This window comes from Rousettus aegyptiacus, unplaced genomic scaffold (assembly GCF_014176215.1).
Source record: "Rousettus aegyptiacus isolate mRouAeg1 unplaced genomic scaffold, mRouAeg1.p scaffold_m13_p_4, whole genome shotgun sequence".
Lineage (NCBI taxonomy): Eukaryota > Metazoa > Chordata > Mammalia > Chiroptera > Pteropodidae > Rousettus > Rousettus aegyptiacus.
In genome coordinates this window covers 89,826,904-89,844,873 of record NW_023416307.1, presented here as the reverse complement: position 1 = coordinate 89,844,873, position 17,970 = coordinate 89,826,904, and the positions used below count along the sequence as shown (strand labels likewise).

At 34.0% G+C, this 17,970-nt stretch overlaps 1 protein-coding gene and 2 pseudogenes across 5 annotated transcripts in view; all 3 read left to right on the top strand.

Annotated features, from left to right (window-relative positions):
* Positions 1–17,970, top strand: part of RNF13 (ring finger protein 13) — a 137,862-nt gene that overhangs the window by 30,172 nt on the left and 89,720 nt on the right. For 4 of the 5 annotated variants that reach the window (XM_016156467.2, XM_016156464.2, XM_036219780.1 and 1 more), the window contains 2 exons: positions 6,021–6,150; positions 11,099–11,179. The exons of the other annotated variant lie outside the window; for it this stretch is intronic. In XM_016156467.2, the coding sequence (XP_016011953.1) occupies positions 6,037–6,150; positions 11,099–11,179 (195 nt within the window). In that variant the 5' untranslated portion in view covers positions 6,021–6,036. The remainder of the gene's footprint in view (positions 1–6,020; positions 6,151–11,098; positions 11,180–17,970) is intronic. 5 annotated transcript variants of the gene reach the window in all.
* Positions 2,966–3,084, top strand: LOC118602401 (annotated as a pseudogene).
* LOC118602128 lies at positions 7,703–7,821 on the top strand (annotated as a pseudogene).

Genomic DNA, 17,970 nt, shown 5'->3' with positions numbered 1-17,970 from the left:
GAGATATACAAATTCCTAATAAGGACATGGAAAGATGCTCACTCAATATCACTAATAATTAGAGAAATGCAAATCAAAACCATAGTGAGGTACCACTTTACACCCATTAGGATGACTGTTATCAAAGAAAATAATAAGTGTTGGTGAAGATGTGAAGAAATTGGAACCCTTGTGCATTGCTGATGGGAATGTAAAATGGAGGAGCTGTTTGTTCCTCAAGAAATTAAACATAGGATTACCATATAATTCATTTCCACTTATGGGTATGTACCAAAGTGAAGACAGGGAATCAGGCAGATATTTGTTCACCAATGTTCATAGTGGCATTATTCACAATAGCCAGTAGTTGCAAGCAACCGAAGTGTCCATCAATGAATGAATAAATTAAAAAAAGGTGGTGTATACATGTAATGGAACACTATTCAACTTTAAAAAAGAAGGAAATTCTGATATATTTCACAACATGAATGAATCTTGAAGTCATTATGCTAAGTGAAATAAGCCAGATATAGACAAAAAATGATTCCAATATATAAGGTACCTAGAGTAATGAAATTTACATACATATAGAGAGAGTAGAATAATGGTAAGAAGAAGGGGGAATGGGAAATTAGTGTTTAATGGGTATTAAGTTTTAATTTGAGAAGTTGAAAAAGTTCTGTAGACGGATGGTGGTGATGGTTGCACAACAATGTGTATGTACTTAATGTCACTGACCTTTACACTTAAAAATGTTTAAAATGGTAAATTTTATATATATTATTCCACAATAAAAAAATGAGGCTGATGGCCTTCCAGAAAGATCACCGAAAATTTTAAATGGTTATTTTATTCACTACATTTAAAAAACTTTTATACAAATAATTAAAAATATAGAAAACTAGAGGAATGGTATAATGAACTTCAATATAATCTTTACCTAGATTTATCATTTATTAGTCTTTGGTTTAAGTTTTTTTTTTTTTTTTTTGGCTCAAATATTTTGAAGTAAATTGCAGATATCATGACATTTCATTCCTAAATACTTCACTAGGCATCTCCAAAAATAAGGACTTTCTCATATGAACATAATACTGTGATCATGTTACCAAGCAAGGGCTTGTCGCCAAATGTACATAGAAGCCACTACTATGGCATTGGCTTTTGAGAAAGAAGAAAAGCTTTAAAGTGAAGTTGACCAGTAAGGAGATAGGAGGCAAGGCTCAAATCTATCTTGATTGAAAGTTTGGTGTGGAATTTAAGGGATTAGAGAAGGACGGGCTGGTATGCGGAAGCCCTGGCAGGGCTGGTGTGTTGCTGCAGGTTCATAGTTCCAAGGTAAGAGGTACGAGACTCTGGCAGTTGGAAGAAAATGCAGGGGGCCATAGGCAACTGTGGCATAGCTCTTTAGTCCAGCAAGGGCACAGCCTGCCTCACATGGTGGCCGCGCCTTTTATACACAGGTTCAGCAGTAGTGGCACACTGCCAAGTTAGAAGCCCATGCATGTCTACCAGGCACGTGGTTACATAAAGGGAGAAGTGCTGAGTTTCTTCGGCTCAAAGTTAGGTACAGGTGTGGGAGGAAGCCTGAGATTACGGTTATCTTTCTCCGCATAGCAGGTTTCAGTTGGAAGGCTTCAGCACTGGACCATTTTGGACATTGGACCCTTCACTTTTGAAAGGATTCTGGTGGTAGAGTTTGGGTCAAGCCCCAGCTCTTTGGTTTTGTGTATGGCAGTGGTGGGATGGGGAGTGGAAGTGAAACTTTGGTTCTAGGTGCTATTGAAATTCAAAATTCTCTCTTCCTGCACATGCTTGGGCTGTATGACCTATGGTTTTGTTCTCTTGTCCCTGAAAAACAACTCAGTGTCTTGTTAGAAACAGAATAAAGCCACTTTGAGCTGGTTCTGTGGTTATAATCATACCTAAGAAAATTAACAACTATTTAAATAATGTATCAACAACATGGATGGACCTAGAGGTTATTATGCTGAGTGAAATAAGTCAGACAAAGGTGAATACTATAGGATTTCACTTATATGTGGAATCTAAGGAACAAAAAGAACAAACTAATTAAAAACAGACTCATATAGAAGACAATTTGGTGATGGACAGAGGGGAAGGGTGTTGGGGTGCTGAGAGGATAGGGTGAAGGGTTGAAGAAGTACAAATTAATAGTTCTGATAGATGGTCACAAGGATGGGGAGCACGGCATAGGGAATGCAGTTACCATTAATATATTGGCTAGGTGGAAAGTCAGAGGAAAGAAGGAGCAATTAGGGGGACCATTGATATATTGGCTAGGTAGAAAAATCAGAGGAAAGAAGGAGCAATTAGGGGGATCGTTTCATAAATGTCTAACTAATGTACTGTATACTTGAAACTAATAAAATAAAAAAGTGTATCTAAAATCTAGATAATACACTATCCCTTTTCTTCCTAAATTGTATATTTATTATTGGTTTGCTTAAACCTTGTGTTTTGCATTTGGATCTAATGTTTCTTTATCTATCTATCTGTCTATCTATCTATCTATCTATCTATCTATCTATCTATCTATCTATCTATGTATTGTGACATTGGTTAATGAAATCCGATAAGTTTCAGATTTATACTTTAACAATAAGGCACATGTATATTTATAGTGTGTGTTCACCTCTCACAGTTGGATTTCTTTCTGTCACCACATATTTGACCCTCTTTACTCCATCTACCTCTCCTCCTTCACCCTCTCTCTTATTTCTGAATGTATAACAGTCTCATGTATTTCTTTCATACCATCTCCCTGTACTGTTTTGTTTATACCATTTAATTTTATAGAAATTGGTTCAGTGTCCTCAAGTAACACCTTGTCTTATAGCTTATTTTTTTCTATTCCATGTATTTCTTGTAAATTTGAAGTTAGAGCTAAAGGTTTATTAGAATCAGTTTAAAGCAATTTTGGCAAGAATACATCTTAGATGACATAGACTGAACAGAAAGTAGAGTCTACGGCCACGCTACCCTGAACAAGCCCAATCCTGTCTGATCTTGGAAGCTAAACAGGGTCAGGCCTGGTTAGTACTTGGTTAGGAGACCACCTAGGAAGACCAGGTGCTGTAGGCATAAAAAAATAAAAAATAAGGGATTGTAAGCTGACAAGGTCCTTGGAATCTGTGAGATCAACCAAGGCTTGCCTTGCCTTAAAAAAAAAAAGAGAGAATGAGAATTTGCTGGTTGGAAAATCTAGTTGGATAGAGTCAAGAAGCTAATTTCAAATAAAATGTCTATTAAAAATTAGTCAAATTCTGTCAAATAATAGCCAAAGTTAGATATGATTGGAGATGATGGTGATGGAGACATCTCTAGAGACTTGCTTGGTTGTTCTCAAGGATTTCTTGCATATTCTTTACTATATACTTCTTTTGAAGAAATGTAACTGTCTTCTGATTTTAGGCATACTCAGAATGGAGAGTCATGTTCTCTATCTTTGGTAATTACAGAGAGAGGGGAGGGAGGAGGAAAGGAAAGAAGTAGATATTTGTAATTAGCAAGATTTTATTAGGTTTTTCTGTGTGTTCTCCCTTTCTCAACATAGTCCTAAAGAAATGTGAAGATGAATGTCTTCTATTTGGGGTAATGAGAGTCACAACAAACAATAATTTATTGTATTCTATTACAGGGACAGCAATAGTTGAATAAATTCAAAAATGAGAGGCTGATGAGAATTGTGATGGGGAAAAAAGGTACAACACTCGCTGCATGACCATCAGTGGTTAGCAGTTCTGGTTGACATTCAGTCTCAGTAACTGGTCATAATCTGGCACTGGGTTCACTAGCTTGGTAGGATGATGCAGACGCGGAGCACGGCATATCAACATAAGATATATCTTCATTGAGAAGCTTGCATTCATCTAGGCTCAGCTTTTATACCCAACAAGGCATATATTGGATTGTGACAAGATCAAATGTGTAGATGTGTATCACATCAGCATAGGAAAGGATCATGTATGAAAGGAACCACTTCTTGTAATAGTCCCTGAGTAGCTCCCAGGTTCCCTCAAGGATCATGCTTGGTTTCATGAAACACACCCCACAGGGAAGCGGAGGCTATTTTTGTTTTTGTAAGAAGCTTTTGTAGTTAACTTACGGTCTTTCTAGTTTCTATGCTTTTCACCAATTATGAAGTCATTTTTATAATAACTATTGTTGCCTAGTAATAAATACAATTGACAATTTATATTTTTACCCAGTAATCTAAGTGCTAGAAAAAAGTATCAGTTTTTAAGCTTGTTAATCTTTCTCTCCAAAGACTTGAAGAAGAGGAGATGTAACAAAATAACCTTTTTTTTTTTTTTTTGAGAATGTGTTAACAACCATGGACCTCTTTCATAGAAACTGCATATATTTATACATATAATTTCATAGGATTCCTAGTTTTCCCCTAAATTTACCTTTGAAAGTAGAGGAGAGTGTATTTTTTAGTTTCTGGATAACACGTGAATGAACATGCAGAAGTGGTCATAACAGGGTGCATTCCTGGAATACTGAGTTGATCAGAGCAAGGATACCTGTTAGATAATAGGGAGATACAATTGTTCAGGTTGGACAGACTCTGAAATGTGAAAAAATTTGCCTCTTTCCCAATATTTCCTTCTATTGACCAACTGCCTTTCTTCTTCCTACATTCATCTTAAATTTCTTTTCTTTCTTGTCTTTTGTAAAGTCAGTCTCTTTTTCTTTTCTCTACTTTCTCCCCCTACCCTTAAATTTAGATATTCTTCAGAGTTTTCTCTAGCTCTTTTCTCTCTTTAATTTTCATTTTTTACATTAAGATCACTTTAGTTATAATTTGTGATGATTCTTAAATCTCTTTGGGTAGAGAACACCTGACTTCTATTTATCGCTGCTATTTTCATTTGGGCTTTAGAGTGTGTACTTTGGAGGCAGACTGCCTGGGTTTGAATCCTGGTTCTGCTGTTATTCATTGTTTGACCTTGGGTAAGTTGCTCTCCCTCCCCATACCCAAAGTTGGCTGGCAGTTCCAGAACATCACAAGGGAAGTCATAGTTCTTATTCAGATTAAGTTTGTCAAACAGGTCAGTGGTCAACATACTGAATATTCTTCTTAGCAAACTTTAGTAGCAACTATATTTTATAAGAATTTGTATGTTTTTATGGTCTGATTTTGGCCAAAAATTATCTAATGTGGTTGTGTTGGGGGTCTCCAGGACCACCCTCATGTAGTCTCCAAACCCAGAGCCTTACCAGCAGTAATCATAATCAAAATTGGTATGAGTTGGTGGCATTTAATAAAATAATTCTTTATAAAGGTCCCTGTCTTCACTAACTTTGTTCTCACCTTTTAAGAAGTATGTTATACAATTGGCTGAGGCTCGCCAGTGAAAATTTTGACACTTTCTTGGTTAAAATTTAGTCCTTTCATAGTATCTTCTTGCTGTAATATGATATATAGGGATTCATGTAGAGAATTGGATAAGGTTAGAGGTAGTTGTTCTATTGCCATTAGGATACAGATAGGGGGAAAAAACACATATTATTAGGGATTTCACCTAAGAGAAAGGGCAAAAAGTATTACTTTAAAATAAGTGGCTATTATTTTTTTCACATTCTATAATTTGGTCATAATAAGTAAATTTACAAGTAATTTTATAAATGATATTTAAAGAATTATAAAAATTCTTAAAATTGTAAAAAAAATTAAAGCAAAAGTCCTTGTGAATTTTTAAATGATTATTTTGATTGAAATCTCGTTTCCCCCATAATTGAATTAGTAGACAACCTTATACTGTAAACTGAAACTGTGGGAAGATATTTGTTTTGTGGTTAAAACACAGAACATAGTCACTCTGAGTGATATAGGTATTGACTAACCTTGAGTTTTTACCTAAATGTCCAAATCTGTGTAAATTCTTATGCATTTGAAATATGTTTAATTTTAATGTCAACACATGTATATAATTAAAGGAGATATATTTAAACATTGGGAGTTAATGCATCAAATAACAGAGCTCATTGTTACTTACCTGCTTATCTTCTAGGTGATTTTACAGCGAGATGCTGCTCTCCATAGGGATGCTCATGCTGTCGGCCACACAAGTCTATACCATCTTGACTGTCCAGCTCTTTGCATTCTTAAACCTACTGCCTGTAGAAGCGGACATTTTAGCAGTAAGCACAGTAAAATTTACTCCCGTCTAAAACATCTGTTAAAGAAAATCTTTAAAAAAGTCCTTAACAGTGGAATCTTATTAAGGTGTTTACCTACAAACAGAGGCACGTACACATAGCTGTTACTTAAAAGTGGGGGACCTTATTCATCTTTTTATTGCTATACTATACAATATTAAGATCTAATTGCTTAATACCTAATGTACAAGAAGTACATGATACATGTTGTTGCTTTTGAGAGTGTGTGCACTTTCAAGAGTGCTCAGGCACATGTATATCTATGTGTTGTGTATTTATGTAGAATCTTACTGTTTTTCTTGGTAGTTAATATTTCATAATGACTTCGATAATGATTTTTTTTTAATTGTACAAGATGTCCACAGAAAATTTAAACATAAGAGTAGCATTTATCAGTCATGAGAACCACAATGGTCTTATCTTTGCTGGTGGATATAAAAGATTTTAGAGAAGATTGCTCCTCCTCTAAACCTTAGATGTCCTTTCTTGGCTACTGTTTTACTGTCCTCTAATCTAGGAAGTGTACGTGTTCTCTATTTCTCATTACTGTGACGCTAGAAAAAGAAGAATTAACTCTGTTTGTGGGGTGTGTGCATATATGTACCCATGCACGTCTGTATTCCCAGTAGTATGCTAAGGAGTTATTGTTTTTACTTTATGGATATAAGTGATTTGCTTAATGACATTAGGTGAGAAGTAGAAGGGCCAGAATTGTTGCTGACCAAAGCTTGATGTGGTCTTCAGCTGTGTTTCTTCATACTGTAGCACTTGTGAAAGGGTCTAGGATCATTGTAGGACTTGAGAGAACCAGGTGGCGTCTATACCTTAGCTTTTGAAGGCATAGCAACTCTAATCCCTATGAGACTTCCCACCTTCTATTCTGCTCTTTAGTAGGGAACTGGTTGATTAGATTCTCCTCTAGTTGGGATCTTTTGAGTTGGAATAGAAGTAGAACTGAGTCCATTACTATTCAACTATCTCCTCTAAATTGGTCCTTGAAGTCCTTGGAATATTCTTGGGATGACTTTTGAAGTGAGGTTAGTGATTTCTGGACTGATCAGGAGTGAAGTTCTCCTTGTCTACCTTTTGTCCTTTGATTTCTTCATTAAAATTATCATTCTCATCCTTCACTCACTCCAGCAGTATACGAGACTGCTCAGGGTGTATTTTTTAATAGAGACAAAATACAGTATTAAGTAGAGAAGAGCAGTCAGTCGTTGCCATCATTGTTGCCTATGCTTCAGACAGGTAAGTGTAGAATGTATGTTGGTGTTATCTAGTGAAAGAACCATCAGCAAGGGAGCTGTTTAAATCTGTTCTTTGTGCTGATACCAAAAATAGAAGGCTAATATGAATGTAGAGATAGCTGGAAGGGAGTGGGTTGTAAAGGCATGCAACTGGTAAAAAGGAGAACTTAATATTGAGGCTGAGGGACTGGATGTGGTAACATAGTCGTTCAAAGGAAGTGAGTCAAGAGGTAGAAAATATTACCTCTTCCTTTTAATTGAATAAGAGCAACCCTAAAATCTGGGATTCCTATGGCCATGCTACCCTGAACACATCCAATCCCGTCTGATCTCAGAAGCTAAGCAGAGTTGGGCATGGTTAGTACTTGGATAGGAGACCACCTAGGAAGACCAGGGACTGTTGGCATAAAAAAAGAAAAAGATAAATAAATAAAATTAATATAAATTTTAATAAATTGCTATAAGATTGATTCTTGTTTGATTTTGGACAGGTATTAGGATGCTGCCTTTGAAAAGATAAAGTCAGTGTTAATCATGCAGTTTGTATGCCAGATAATTTTATTTTTGGCAGTTGAATTCTCCTATTTAACTGTCAATTCTGACAACAATATTTGTCCAACTAGTTGGCGAGGTCTAAGAGGCTATTGGAGATCCTACTGTAGTGTGTTGCTGACTAATCAATAAGCCTCCTAGGTCACGATTAAGGCAGGACTGTGTCTTGCTAAATGTCATGTTTCTGGTGCCTAGTGAGAGTTACATAGTAGGAATTCAATAAATATTTGAACTGATTAGTAGGTTTTCACTGGAGATTTCATTCTTTCTAATGTTTTCTTTTAATAGCATTTATTTATTCCTTGGTACTTTAGATTATTGTTGTTTCTGTTATCAATTTGTTCTCTTTTTATCCCTTATCATTCCTCTTTTCTTTGACCCAAAAGGAAATGTGAAATTTTTAATTATGTAGGCTTATATCTAGAAAACCGGAGCTTTAGAATTGGCAGGGGCATTACATTTTAGAGATAAACAGACAAGTGTTGAATATTCTGAGGCTTTGAACTGTGCTGTGATCTTATTCTGAGGTAGTAGCCTTTTTTTTGTGGTTTTAGAGAGGGCCAGTGGGCAGAGTAGGAGAGAAGCACACAGTAGATGTGAATGGATTGGATTATATAGCATGGTAATTGAGAGCTTTTAACAGTGGAGTTACAATCTGAGTTGAATTTGGTTCTACCACTCTAGTTGCATGGCCTTAGACAAATTAGGTAACATCTCTCAAGTCTCACTTTCTCATGAAAATGAAACTACATGAAATAGTGTGGGCAATGGGTTAAGAGCCAGACTGTCTGGATTGGAATCCTAGTTCTAATTTACTAGTGCAAGTTAGTTTCAACATCTGTGGTTTCTTTAAAATGGGGATGGTGATAACAGTGGTTGACTTTATAGGGCTGTTGTAAGGATTAAAAAAGTGAATACCTGTCAAGTGTTTAGCATGATGCTTTAAATGCTCAATAACTGTTACTTTTTAATTTAAATTAAACCTTCTGTTAAGGCTGCTGTTAAAGAGGAGAATTGTTTAAGGAAAAGACTTTTTCCAAAGTAGATTAGAACTGTTATATGTGGTAATCACTGAGGATGGGATTCCAGAGAGGAGTGACTTTATTTTCTATTTCAAAAATTTTAACAGTGAGCATGCTTTAATTTTATGAGTAACAGCATAATACTAAAAAAGTAAAGCACTTTTGTGCCAAAGATGTTTCCATTTCTCTTGTTCACGATAGGAACCTTTTTTTTTGTTTGTTTTTAAGCAATGTGGTTATATGAGGCAGTTATGAGAACAATCCTCATTTTGCTGTTAAGGAAAGACAAAGCAATTTCAAAATGGATCTCACTCAATAGCAGAACTGATTCCAAGCCCTAGTATTACAAATACTGTAGTTCAAGCTAGATGTTTTATTTCTGAACTTCAAGCCAAAAAAGTGAAACTTCTCAGTACAGGAAATGATACAAGAATATTTAGTACAGTTGTAGATATTTCACTTCCTGATTTTAAAAGTACCTTTAAAAAAAATGCTTCCTAAACACATTTGTGTTTTTCTTTGGTTTATCTATGTTGATCTAGATTGATTTCTATATTTTACAGTAGTGTCTTTGGCCTTAGAAGAGTTGAATGACTCATGTTCAGCACAAATTAATCATAATTGAACTAAATTAAAGAAAGATGTTTTAATTAAGATTAAATGATACACATTATGTAGTAATGATAAAGCACTTTGTGATTCTAAAGTACTTTGTAATCGTAGAGCACTTTGCGGATATGAATTGGTGTGACAGTAGGAAAGTACCCAGAAGCAATGCTGGCCTCCAAGTATAATACCAGCTGATTATTCCAGAGTTAACAGAATGGATAGATTGAGTGATCAAATTCAGATGCTTGAATCACATAACTTTTTGCACTAATTACAAACATACAGTAAGAAGCATAGGTAAAAGACAGCTATCTTTAAGACACTTAGGATAGGGTGCGAGTAGAATGCAGGAACCACACTACCCGAATCCTGTGTTACTGTTATTAGTCTGCTCAGTCTATCTCTATGCTGCATCAACTTTCCTTGGTGAGAGTGTGGTTACCAGGACCTGAGTTGAGGGTGAGCAAGAGGACTTCATAGATGGAAGGTGTCTTGATTTAGCATTTGTTTGCTCTGTTGGAGACAAGCAAGGTATTTACATCTGAACACAGCTATAACTTGCTTTTAACCTGCAGAACTATTTACCTGCAAGATGACTCATGAGGCTAGAATGGGGATCTCCAATAGGTGTTTGATTTAGGGATGACACCATCAACTCAGATGTGTGACCTAATCCATACTTTGTTAATATTTAAGGTTTGTTTGATCTTTCCATCTTTTGCCGTCTATATGTAACACTTGCTTTGTTCCATCATTTTTATCTGTATTCAAAACAAATGTATTGCCTACAGTTTATGGCACCTATCTTAATTTCTAGTACGTTGTACACGTTTTGCCTCTGTTTTCAAAAGTCACTTGTTTATTATCTTTGTTTAGTTTCATCTATATTTATTGTTTCTCTTGATATTTAACATTCTTAAATATATAGCAAACTCAATTCACCATCATCATTATTATTACCTTCTAAAAGATAAGAATACGTATGCTCTCTATATGTATGTATTTCATTGAGTTTAGTCTTGTCATTGTTTAGATTATGTAAAAAAAGACAATGCTTCAAAAGTATGATTTGATGTTCTTCTTTGCTCTGGGAAAAAGGCATTTTTCATAGCTTGTGCCTATCTATTAAATCAGATCCTTATAATATATAGAAAATAATTCTTGCTAGGAAATAATCTGTCTAGAAAATTTCTTGTTAGGGAATTGTCTGTGGGGAAAAAAACTCAGAAAATAGTAGGTGGTTTAATGTTATAGAATTATTGCTGCTGCTTAATAATTATTGTATGAAATCAGAATCCAATTTAAGCAGTTGTATATGTAGTAAATGGTATATGTTCCTTGCTATTTTAGTAGATATGCATTTACAAAGTTGATTTTATTGTGGTAGCTGTGTTAGTAAATCAGAATTAATGGAAGTGACAACTCAAATAATTTAATAAACTTTTTGTTTTTAGTATTATGTGTAAACTGGTTGTAACTTATTTTTAATTTTATATTTAGTATAATTTTGAAAATGCATCTCAGACATTTGATGACCTTCCAGCAAGATTTGGTTATAGACTTCCAGCTGAAGGTTTAAAGGTAAGAAAATAGTGATAAATAGTAACGATACAAGATATTTAATAAGGTGATTGCATTGCTTTTTCTTTGTTGAAAGAATGAAAATATTTCTTACTATTCTTATTATAAAACTTGTACATGTACATTTATAAAGTGTTTAGACTACTCAGAAGGTATGAAGAAGAGAGAAAATTATCTATGATTAAATTATTCTGAACTAGCCACTGTTAACGTTTTTGTTTACATTTTAGTTCTGTTTCTATAATATGTGCATATGTATGTGCTTCTAGATATGTGTGCGTATACATATTTACATAAATGTTTATACACATAGTGAATCTCTTATTTGACACTAGTTGAAACACACTGGTTGGTTACCTGCCTTTTTCACTTCATCGTATATCGAGAAAATCTTTTCATGCTAATAGAGAAGGAGGTACATTTTTTTTGCATGGTTTTCCACTATCATAAAATACTATGAATTTTTGAACATTGGTTTGTTTAATTTTTTATAGTGGATATTTTTATAGTGGATATTTAGGTCCAGTTTTTGCTATTACAAACAGAGCTACTGTGAGTGTTTTCATTCTTGTGTATTTGTCTATTTATTTGCATAACATACATTTCCAAATGTAGAATTGTTTTTTTTAATGGAACAAGTGTTTAAAATGTAGTGTATTATATTAAATGAGTTATTATTGATAAGTCAACCTTGCATTTCTGGGATAAATCTCACTTCATAAGGTATGTAATCCTTTTTGTATATTGCTGGATTCAATTTGTTAGTGTGTGTATATATATATTTTTTGAGGATTTTTACTTCTATATTCATAAGGGATATTACAATTTTCCACTCTAGTTTTTATTATTTTCTTTCTTCTGCTTGCTTTAGGTTTAGTTTGCTCTTCTTTTTCAAGTGTCTTAAAGTAGAACATTAGATGTTAATTTGATTTTTTCCTTTTTTTTTTGAAATGGGTATTTATAGGTATACATTTCTCTCTAAGCATTGCTTTAGCTAAAGCAATAGTAGCTGCATTCCATTAGTTTTAGTATGTTGTGTTTCTGTTTTTATTCATTTTGTATTTTGTAATTTCCCTTGTAATTTCTTTGACCTATTGGTTATTTAAGAATGTGTTGTTTAATTCCCACATGTTATTGAGTTTCCCAAAGTCTTTGTAATTGGTTTCTAATTTTACTCCATTGAGGTCATAGGACATACTTTGAATGATTTAATACTTTTAAAGGTATTGAGAGTTTTTAATGATCTCACACATGGCATATGCTGGTGAATGTTCCATGTGTGTGCCCTTCAGATGTTGGTGAATGGAATGTTCTGTAGATGTCTGTTAGTTGGCTTATGGTGTTGTTCAGTTCTTCTCTTGTTGATCTTTTGACAAGTTCTAGCCATTATTGAAGATAAGGTATTGAGGTCTACAACTATTATTGTTGAATTGTCTGTTTTCCCTTTCAATTCTGTTAGTTTTTTACTTCATGCAATATGGGACTCTGTTGTTTGGTGCATGGTTGTTTTTAATAGTTATATCTTTCTGATCAGTTGGCCCATTTTATCATTATAAAATGTTTCTGTTTATCTATTAATTTTTTTTGTTTCATTTTAAAACCTCTTTTGTTTGATATTGGTGTAGCCATTGAGGCTTTCATATAGTTGCTGTTTGCATTAAATATATCTTTCCATCCTTTTACTTTTATACCGTTTGTATTTCTACCTATATTTGTTGTATGTAGACAGCATATAGTAGGAACTTAATTTTTAAAATCGATGACAATCTCTACTTTTTGATCGAATTGTTTAATTCATTCACATTAACATTCTTGACATTTTTGGATTTACATTTGGCATTTTACTTTTTGTTTTCTATTTTGTTCTTAACTGCTTTCTTTTGCATTAAGTGAATGTTTCCTAGTGTACCTTTTTCATGTTATTGATTTTTCCTGTTCCCTCTCTACTGAGGTTTAGATGATAGCTGTGGTGGTGCTCATGTGTCTAAGAACTGCTTCATTGTATTCCATTTTCCTGTGGGGCTCGTGATGCCAAAACCTTTTGGCTTTCGAAGCTAGGTGATTTGGGTGCCTGTCCCTCAGGTAGGAGCCTTAAAGTTGCAGTGTTAGATGTGTGGTCCCAAACCTTTGTTTCTATGTTGACATCTTAGTCCAAAGTCTATATTTATATTGCTGTGTGACCATTACCACCATCTGTCTGTAGGACTTTTTCATCTTTTCAAACTGAAACTCTGTACCCTGAAACAATAAGCCTTCATTTACCTTTCTTCCTGCCTCTTGGTAAGCACCACTCTACTTTCTGTCTCTATGAATTTGGTTACTTTAAGTATCTTACATAAGTGAAATCATCCAGTCTTTCTGTGTCTGGCTTGTTTCAGTTCACATAATATCTTCATGGTTCATCCATGTTGGAACATGTATCTGAATTTCTTTGCTTTTAAGGCAGTTTGATATTCCATTGTATGTATGTATATACCACATTCGTTTATTCATCTGTGGATTGATACTTCTCTTGCTTCTAGCTTTTGGCTATTATGACTAATGCTGCTATGAATAATGTGTACGAATATTTATTCAAGTTTTTGTTTTCATTTCTTTAGAGTATTTTCCCAGAAGTGTAATTACTAGGCCATATAGTAATTCTATATTTAATTTTTTTTGAGGCATCCTCATACTGTTTTTCTACATGGCTGCTCTATTTTAAGTTCCCACCAGCAATGCAGAGGGGTTCCAATTACTCCATATCATTGCTCACTTACTATTTTCTGTTTGATTATAGTCATCCTAATGGCTACAAAGTGGTATCACATTGAGGTTTTGATTTGCATTTCCCTAATGATTAGTGATGTTGAGTATCTTTTCATGTGCTTATTGGCCATTGTTTATCTTTTTTTGGAGAAATGATTACTCAAGTCCTGCGTACATTTTTAAATAAAGTTTATTTATTTATTTTTTTGGTGGGGGTTGGGGAGGAGAGTTGTAGGAGCTCTTTATTGATTCCAGATAGCAATTTGTTACTCTATGTATGATTGAAAAATTACCCCCCACACCATGGAGTGCCTTTAATGTCCTTTTTGTCCTTTGATGCACAGAAGTTTTTAATTGTGATGAACTCTAACTCACGTATTTTCTTTTGTAGCCTGTGCTTTTAATGTCATGTCCAAAAAGTCATTGCCAAATCCAGTGTCACGAAGCTCTTCCCTTATATTTTGGTCTAAGTTTTATGTATTAGCTCTTATGTTTAGGTCTTTGATCCATTTTTAGTTCATTTTTTTATATGGTGTAGGATAAGGATCAACTTCATTCTTTAGTGTGTAGATAAACAGTTTTCCCAGTATCATTAGTTGAAAGGACTGTCTTTTCCCCCATTGAATGGTCTTGGCTCCCTTGTCAAAATCATTTTACTATATATTTGAGTGTTTATTTCTTGCCAACTTGCTTTGGCTAGGATTTCCAGTACTATGATGAATAGAAGTAGCAAAAGTGGGCATCTTTGTCTTGTTCTTTATCTTGGAATAAAAGATTTAAGTCTTTCATCACTGAGCATGATGGTTAATGTGGGTTTTTTATATATGGTCTTTATTATGATGTCAGTGTCTTTCTGGTTTTATTTCTTTTTCTTTTATTTTTTTAAATTTGTTGGGTGTTTTTTTTTGTCATTAAAGAGTTGAATTTGGTCAGATTCTTTTTCTACAATAATTGATGATTGTGTTTTTCCCCCTTATATTCTGTTAATGTAGTGCATTACATTGATTAACTTTCATATATTGAACCCTCTTTGCATTCCAGGAATAAGTCCCATCAGGTCGTGGTGTATGTACTTTTAATTTGCTTTTGAAGTAGGTTTGCTAGTACTTTATGAGGTTTTTTGCTTCAGAATTGATGAGGGATATTGGTGTATAGTTTTTCTCTCTTATAGTGTCATTGTCTGGCTTTAGTATTGGGGTAATGCTACCATCACAGAATGTATCAGGAAGTATTTCTTTCTCTTCAGTTCTTTGGAAGAATTTGAGAAGGATTAGTATTAATTTTTCTTTAAATATTTGGTAGACTTCATCAGTAAAGCCATCTAGTCCTAGGTTTTTGTTTCTTGGAAGGTTTTTGATTATTGATTATTGATTACTAGTTATAGGTCCCGTCAGATTTTCGATTTCTTTATGATTCAGTTGTGGTATTTCCAGTTATTTTTTTATTCCATTTAGGTTATTCAATTTTTGCTTTATAATTGTTCATAGTACATTCTTATAAATCTTTCTTATTTCCCTCTTTCTTTTGTAATTTTAATGATTTGCATTTTCTTAATAAACTGAGCTAATGGTCAATTTTTGTGATTTTTGAAGAGTCAACTCTAGTTCTCATTTATTCTCTATTTTTTCTAATTCCTATTGTATCACTGTTTTAATAATTATTTCCTTCCTTCTGCTAGTTTTGGGTTGTTTGTTCTTCTTATCCTTGTTCCTTAAGGTATAAAATTAGGTTGTTGATTTGTGATATTTCTTCTTTTTCAAGGTAAGCATTTACAGCTGTAAATTTCTTTCTTAGCACTGTTTTTGTTGCATACCCTGTTTTGGTATGTTGTCTTCATTTACATTTGTCTCAAGATATTTTCTAATTTCTCTTTCTATTTCTTCATTTTTTAAAATATACCCTTAGATTTTAACTTTGCCATACTCTGTTTCCAATAAGGTCAGTTCTTATAGGAAGCAGTTTAGAGGTCTTTGTTCTTAGACATTGCCTCTCTCAGAGGGCAAACTTTCTGAGCCATTTCTCTGGAATTGGCTTCATCCAAAATGTATCAGTCTCACTGGTTTTCTTTCTAATCTAGGAAACTGCCTGTGCACTTACTGTTTCCTGTGTTTGTTCTTTCATTTCTAATATTTGTATCTACTGGATGATTGCCTATCTCAAAAACATGTTTTTGTTTTTCCGTTACATCCTGCCTTAATGTGCAATGTGCTGTTTGGGGGTCAGTCATCTCTTGTGTTCTGTGTTTGCATCTCTCAGCATGAATCCCGTGCCCTGGAAGTGAGCTAGGGTTAGGGTGTCTGGGCCCCAGTATTGTTAGCCTTGATCAGCCATTGCAATTTGGAGCTGGAGAGGATAAGAAAAAGTGGTGATCTTCCCCTCCTGTGGAGATACCATATTCCTTAACTGTGAGTTGAGGGGAGAAGAAACCTGTCATATTTGCCACTACAATCCAGAGCAGAGCTTCCATTTTATTGAGCTCACAGTGTCAGGGGAGTGGGTTATTCTTCAAGTGCTACAAACTTTTGATTTTCTTACCTCAGTTTTCCTTTAGCATAAATTTCTCATTAACCTAATAATTACCATTCTTGGTTTAATCTAGCAGTTGTTTCAAATGAATAGGTTTTAGTCTTTTGAAATAATCTCTTTGATAATAAGGGTATGCTTTCATTTATTCCTCTTTCATAGACATACTGTTTCAATATTAAGAGGATTTTTAACACGAGACTTCTTTATATAATTTACCTTATAAAAACTGAGTGATTACCAACTATATCAAATACCAGGGAAATATGTGCATTCAAAATTATCACAATATTGTGGGAGTATTTTCTCTCAGTCCTATCCGAACAATTTACCAATATGAGTAGACGTAAGAATTATGTCCAGTATTTTTAAATTGAAAATGTGATAAATATAAAACCAAGAAGGATAATGTTACACTAGAGGTACTTATGAGCAACAAGTACTTTATCTTACTCATTTCTGTGGTAGTACAATGTCTGTCATAGAATGTAAATTTCTCGAAGGCAGAATCTTTATCTCTGGGAGCGCTTGGCTTATAGTAGGGAGTCACTAAATATTTGTTAGATGAGCAGGTTTATCAGTAAAATAAAGAATTAAAACTGCAGTTAATGCTTCACGTTGACATGTTGGGAATAAATTATGAAACAGAAAATGACCAAAATGTCCGTAACTATATTGAACAGTTTGTTCTCTCATGTGTTCATTAGTGTTCTTTAGCAAGCCTGAAAAGCCATATTTAAGAACCTGGTAGACTGCCTGACCTTTGCAATTTTTAGGGTGAATTATCCCATCTGTTTTTTACTTGACCTCCAGTTTCAGGATTTATTTTGCTATCTGATCATAGGAAGTAGACTGGATATTTACTACCCCTTTTGTGCTCACCCTCACATCTGGATGACTAGCTCATCTTAATTTGTATGTCTCCTTTAGGAATGTTTTTCATATTGAGTACATCATACAGAGCAGAGTTGCAAAACTGTCAAAAGTTACTTGGCATCATGAGTGGTATAACTTGAACCACAGCTGCTCATGATTATTCATAACTTCTTCAGTCAGTATACATTTTGGCCTCACCACTATTTCCTAATCTCTCCTCTCCCAAATTGAACTTATTTTACTAGTAATATTTGGCATATGTAATGTAATATGTAATATTTGGCAATAGTAGATGCTAAGAGAATTTGCATTGTAATAGAATCTGAAAATGAATGCTTGTGTAAAACAATCTTTTCTTAAATAAATGTATTGCTGTTAGTTGGAATAAAAATATTGACATAGGTAAAGTTTTACTGACTTGTTCTGTATATATAGAACTATCTTTGGTTTAATGCTACCATTTACCTTCTTGATACCTTGTATTTCACTCTTTAAGTAGTTTGAGCTTTTTTCTTTTCCAAGTGTATTTGTTTAGAAAAAATATAATAATGAAAGTGTAGTATTAAAGAATAATCATTACTTTCATTAATCTCACTGAAATTATTTCCTTTTTGTGTTTATATTAAATTTGAAAGACTTTATTT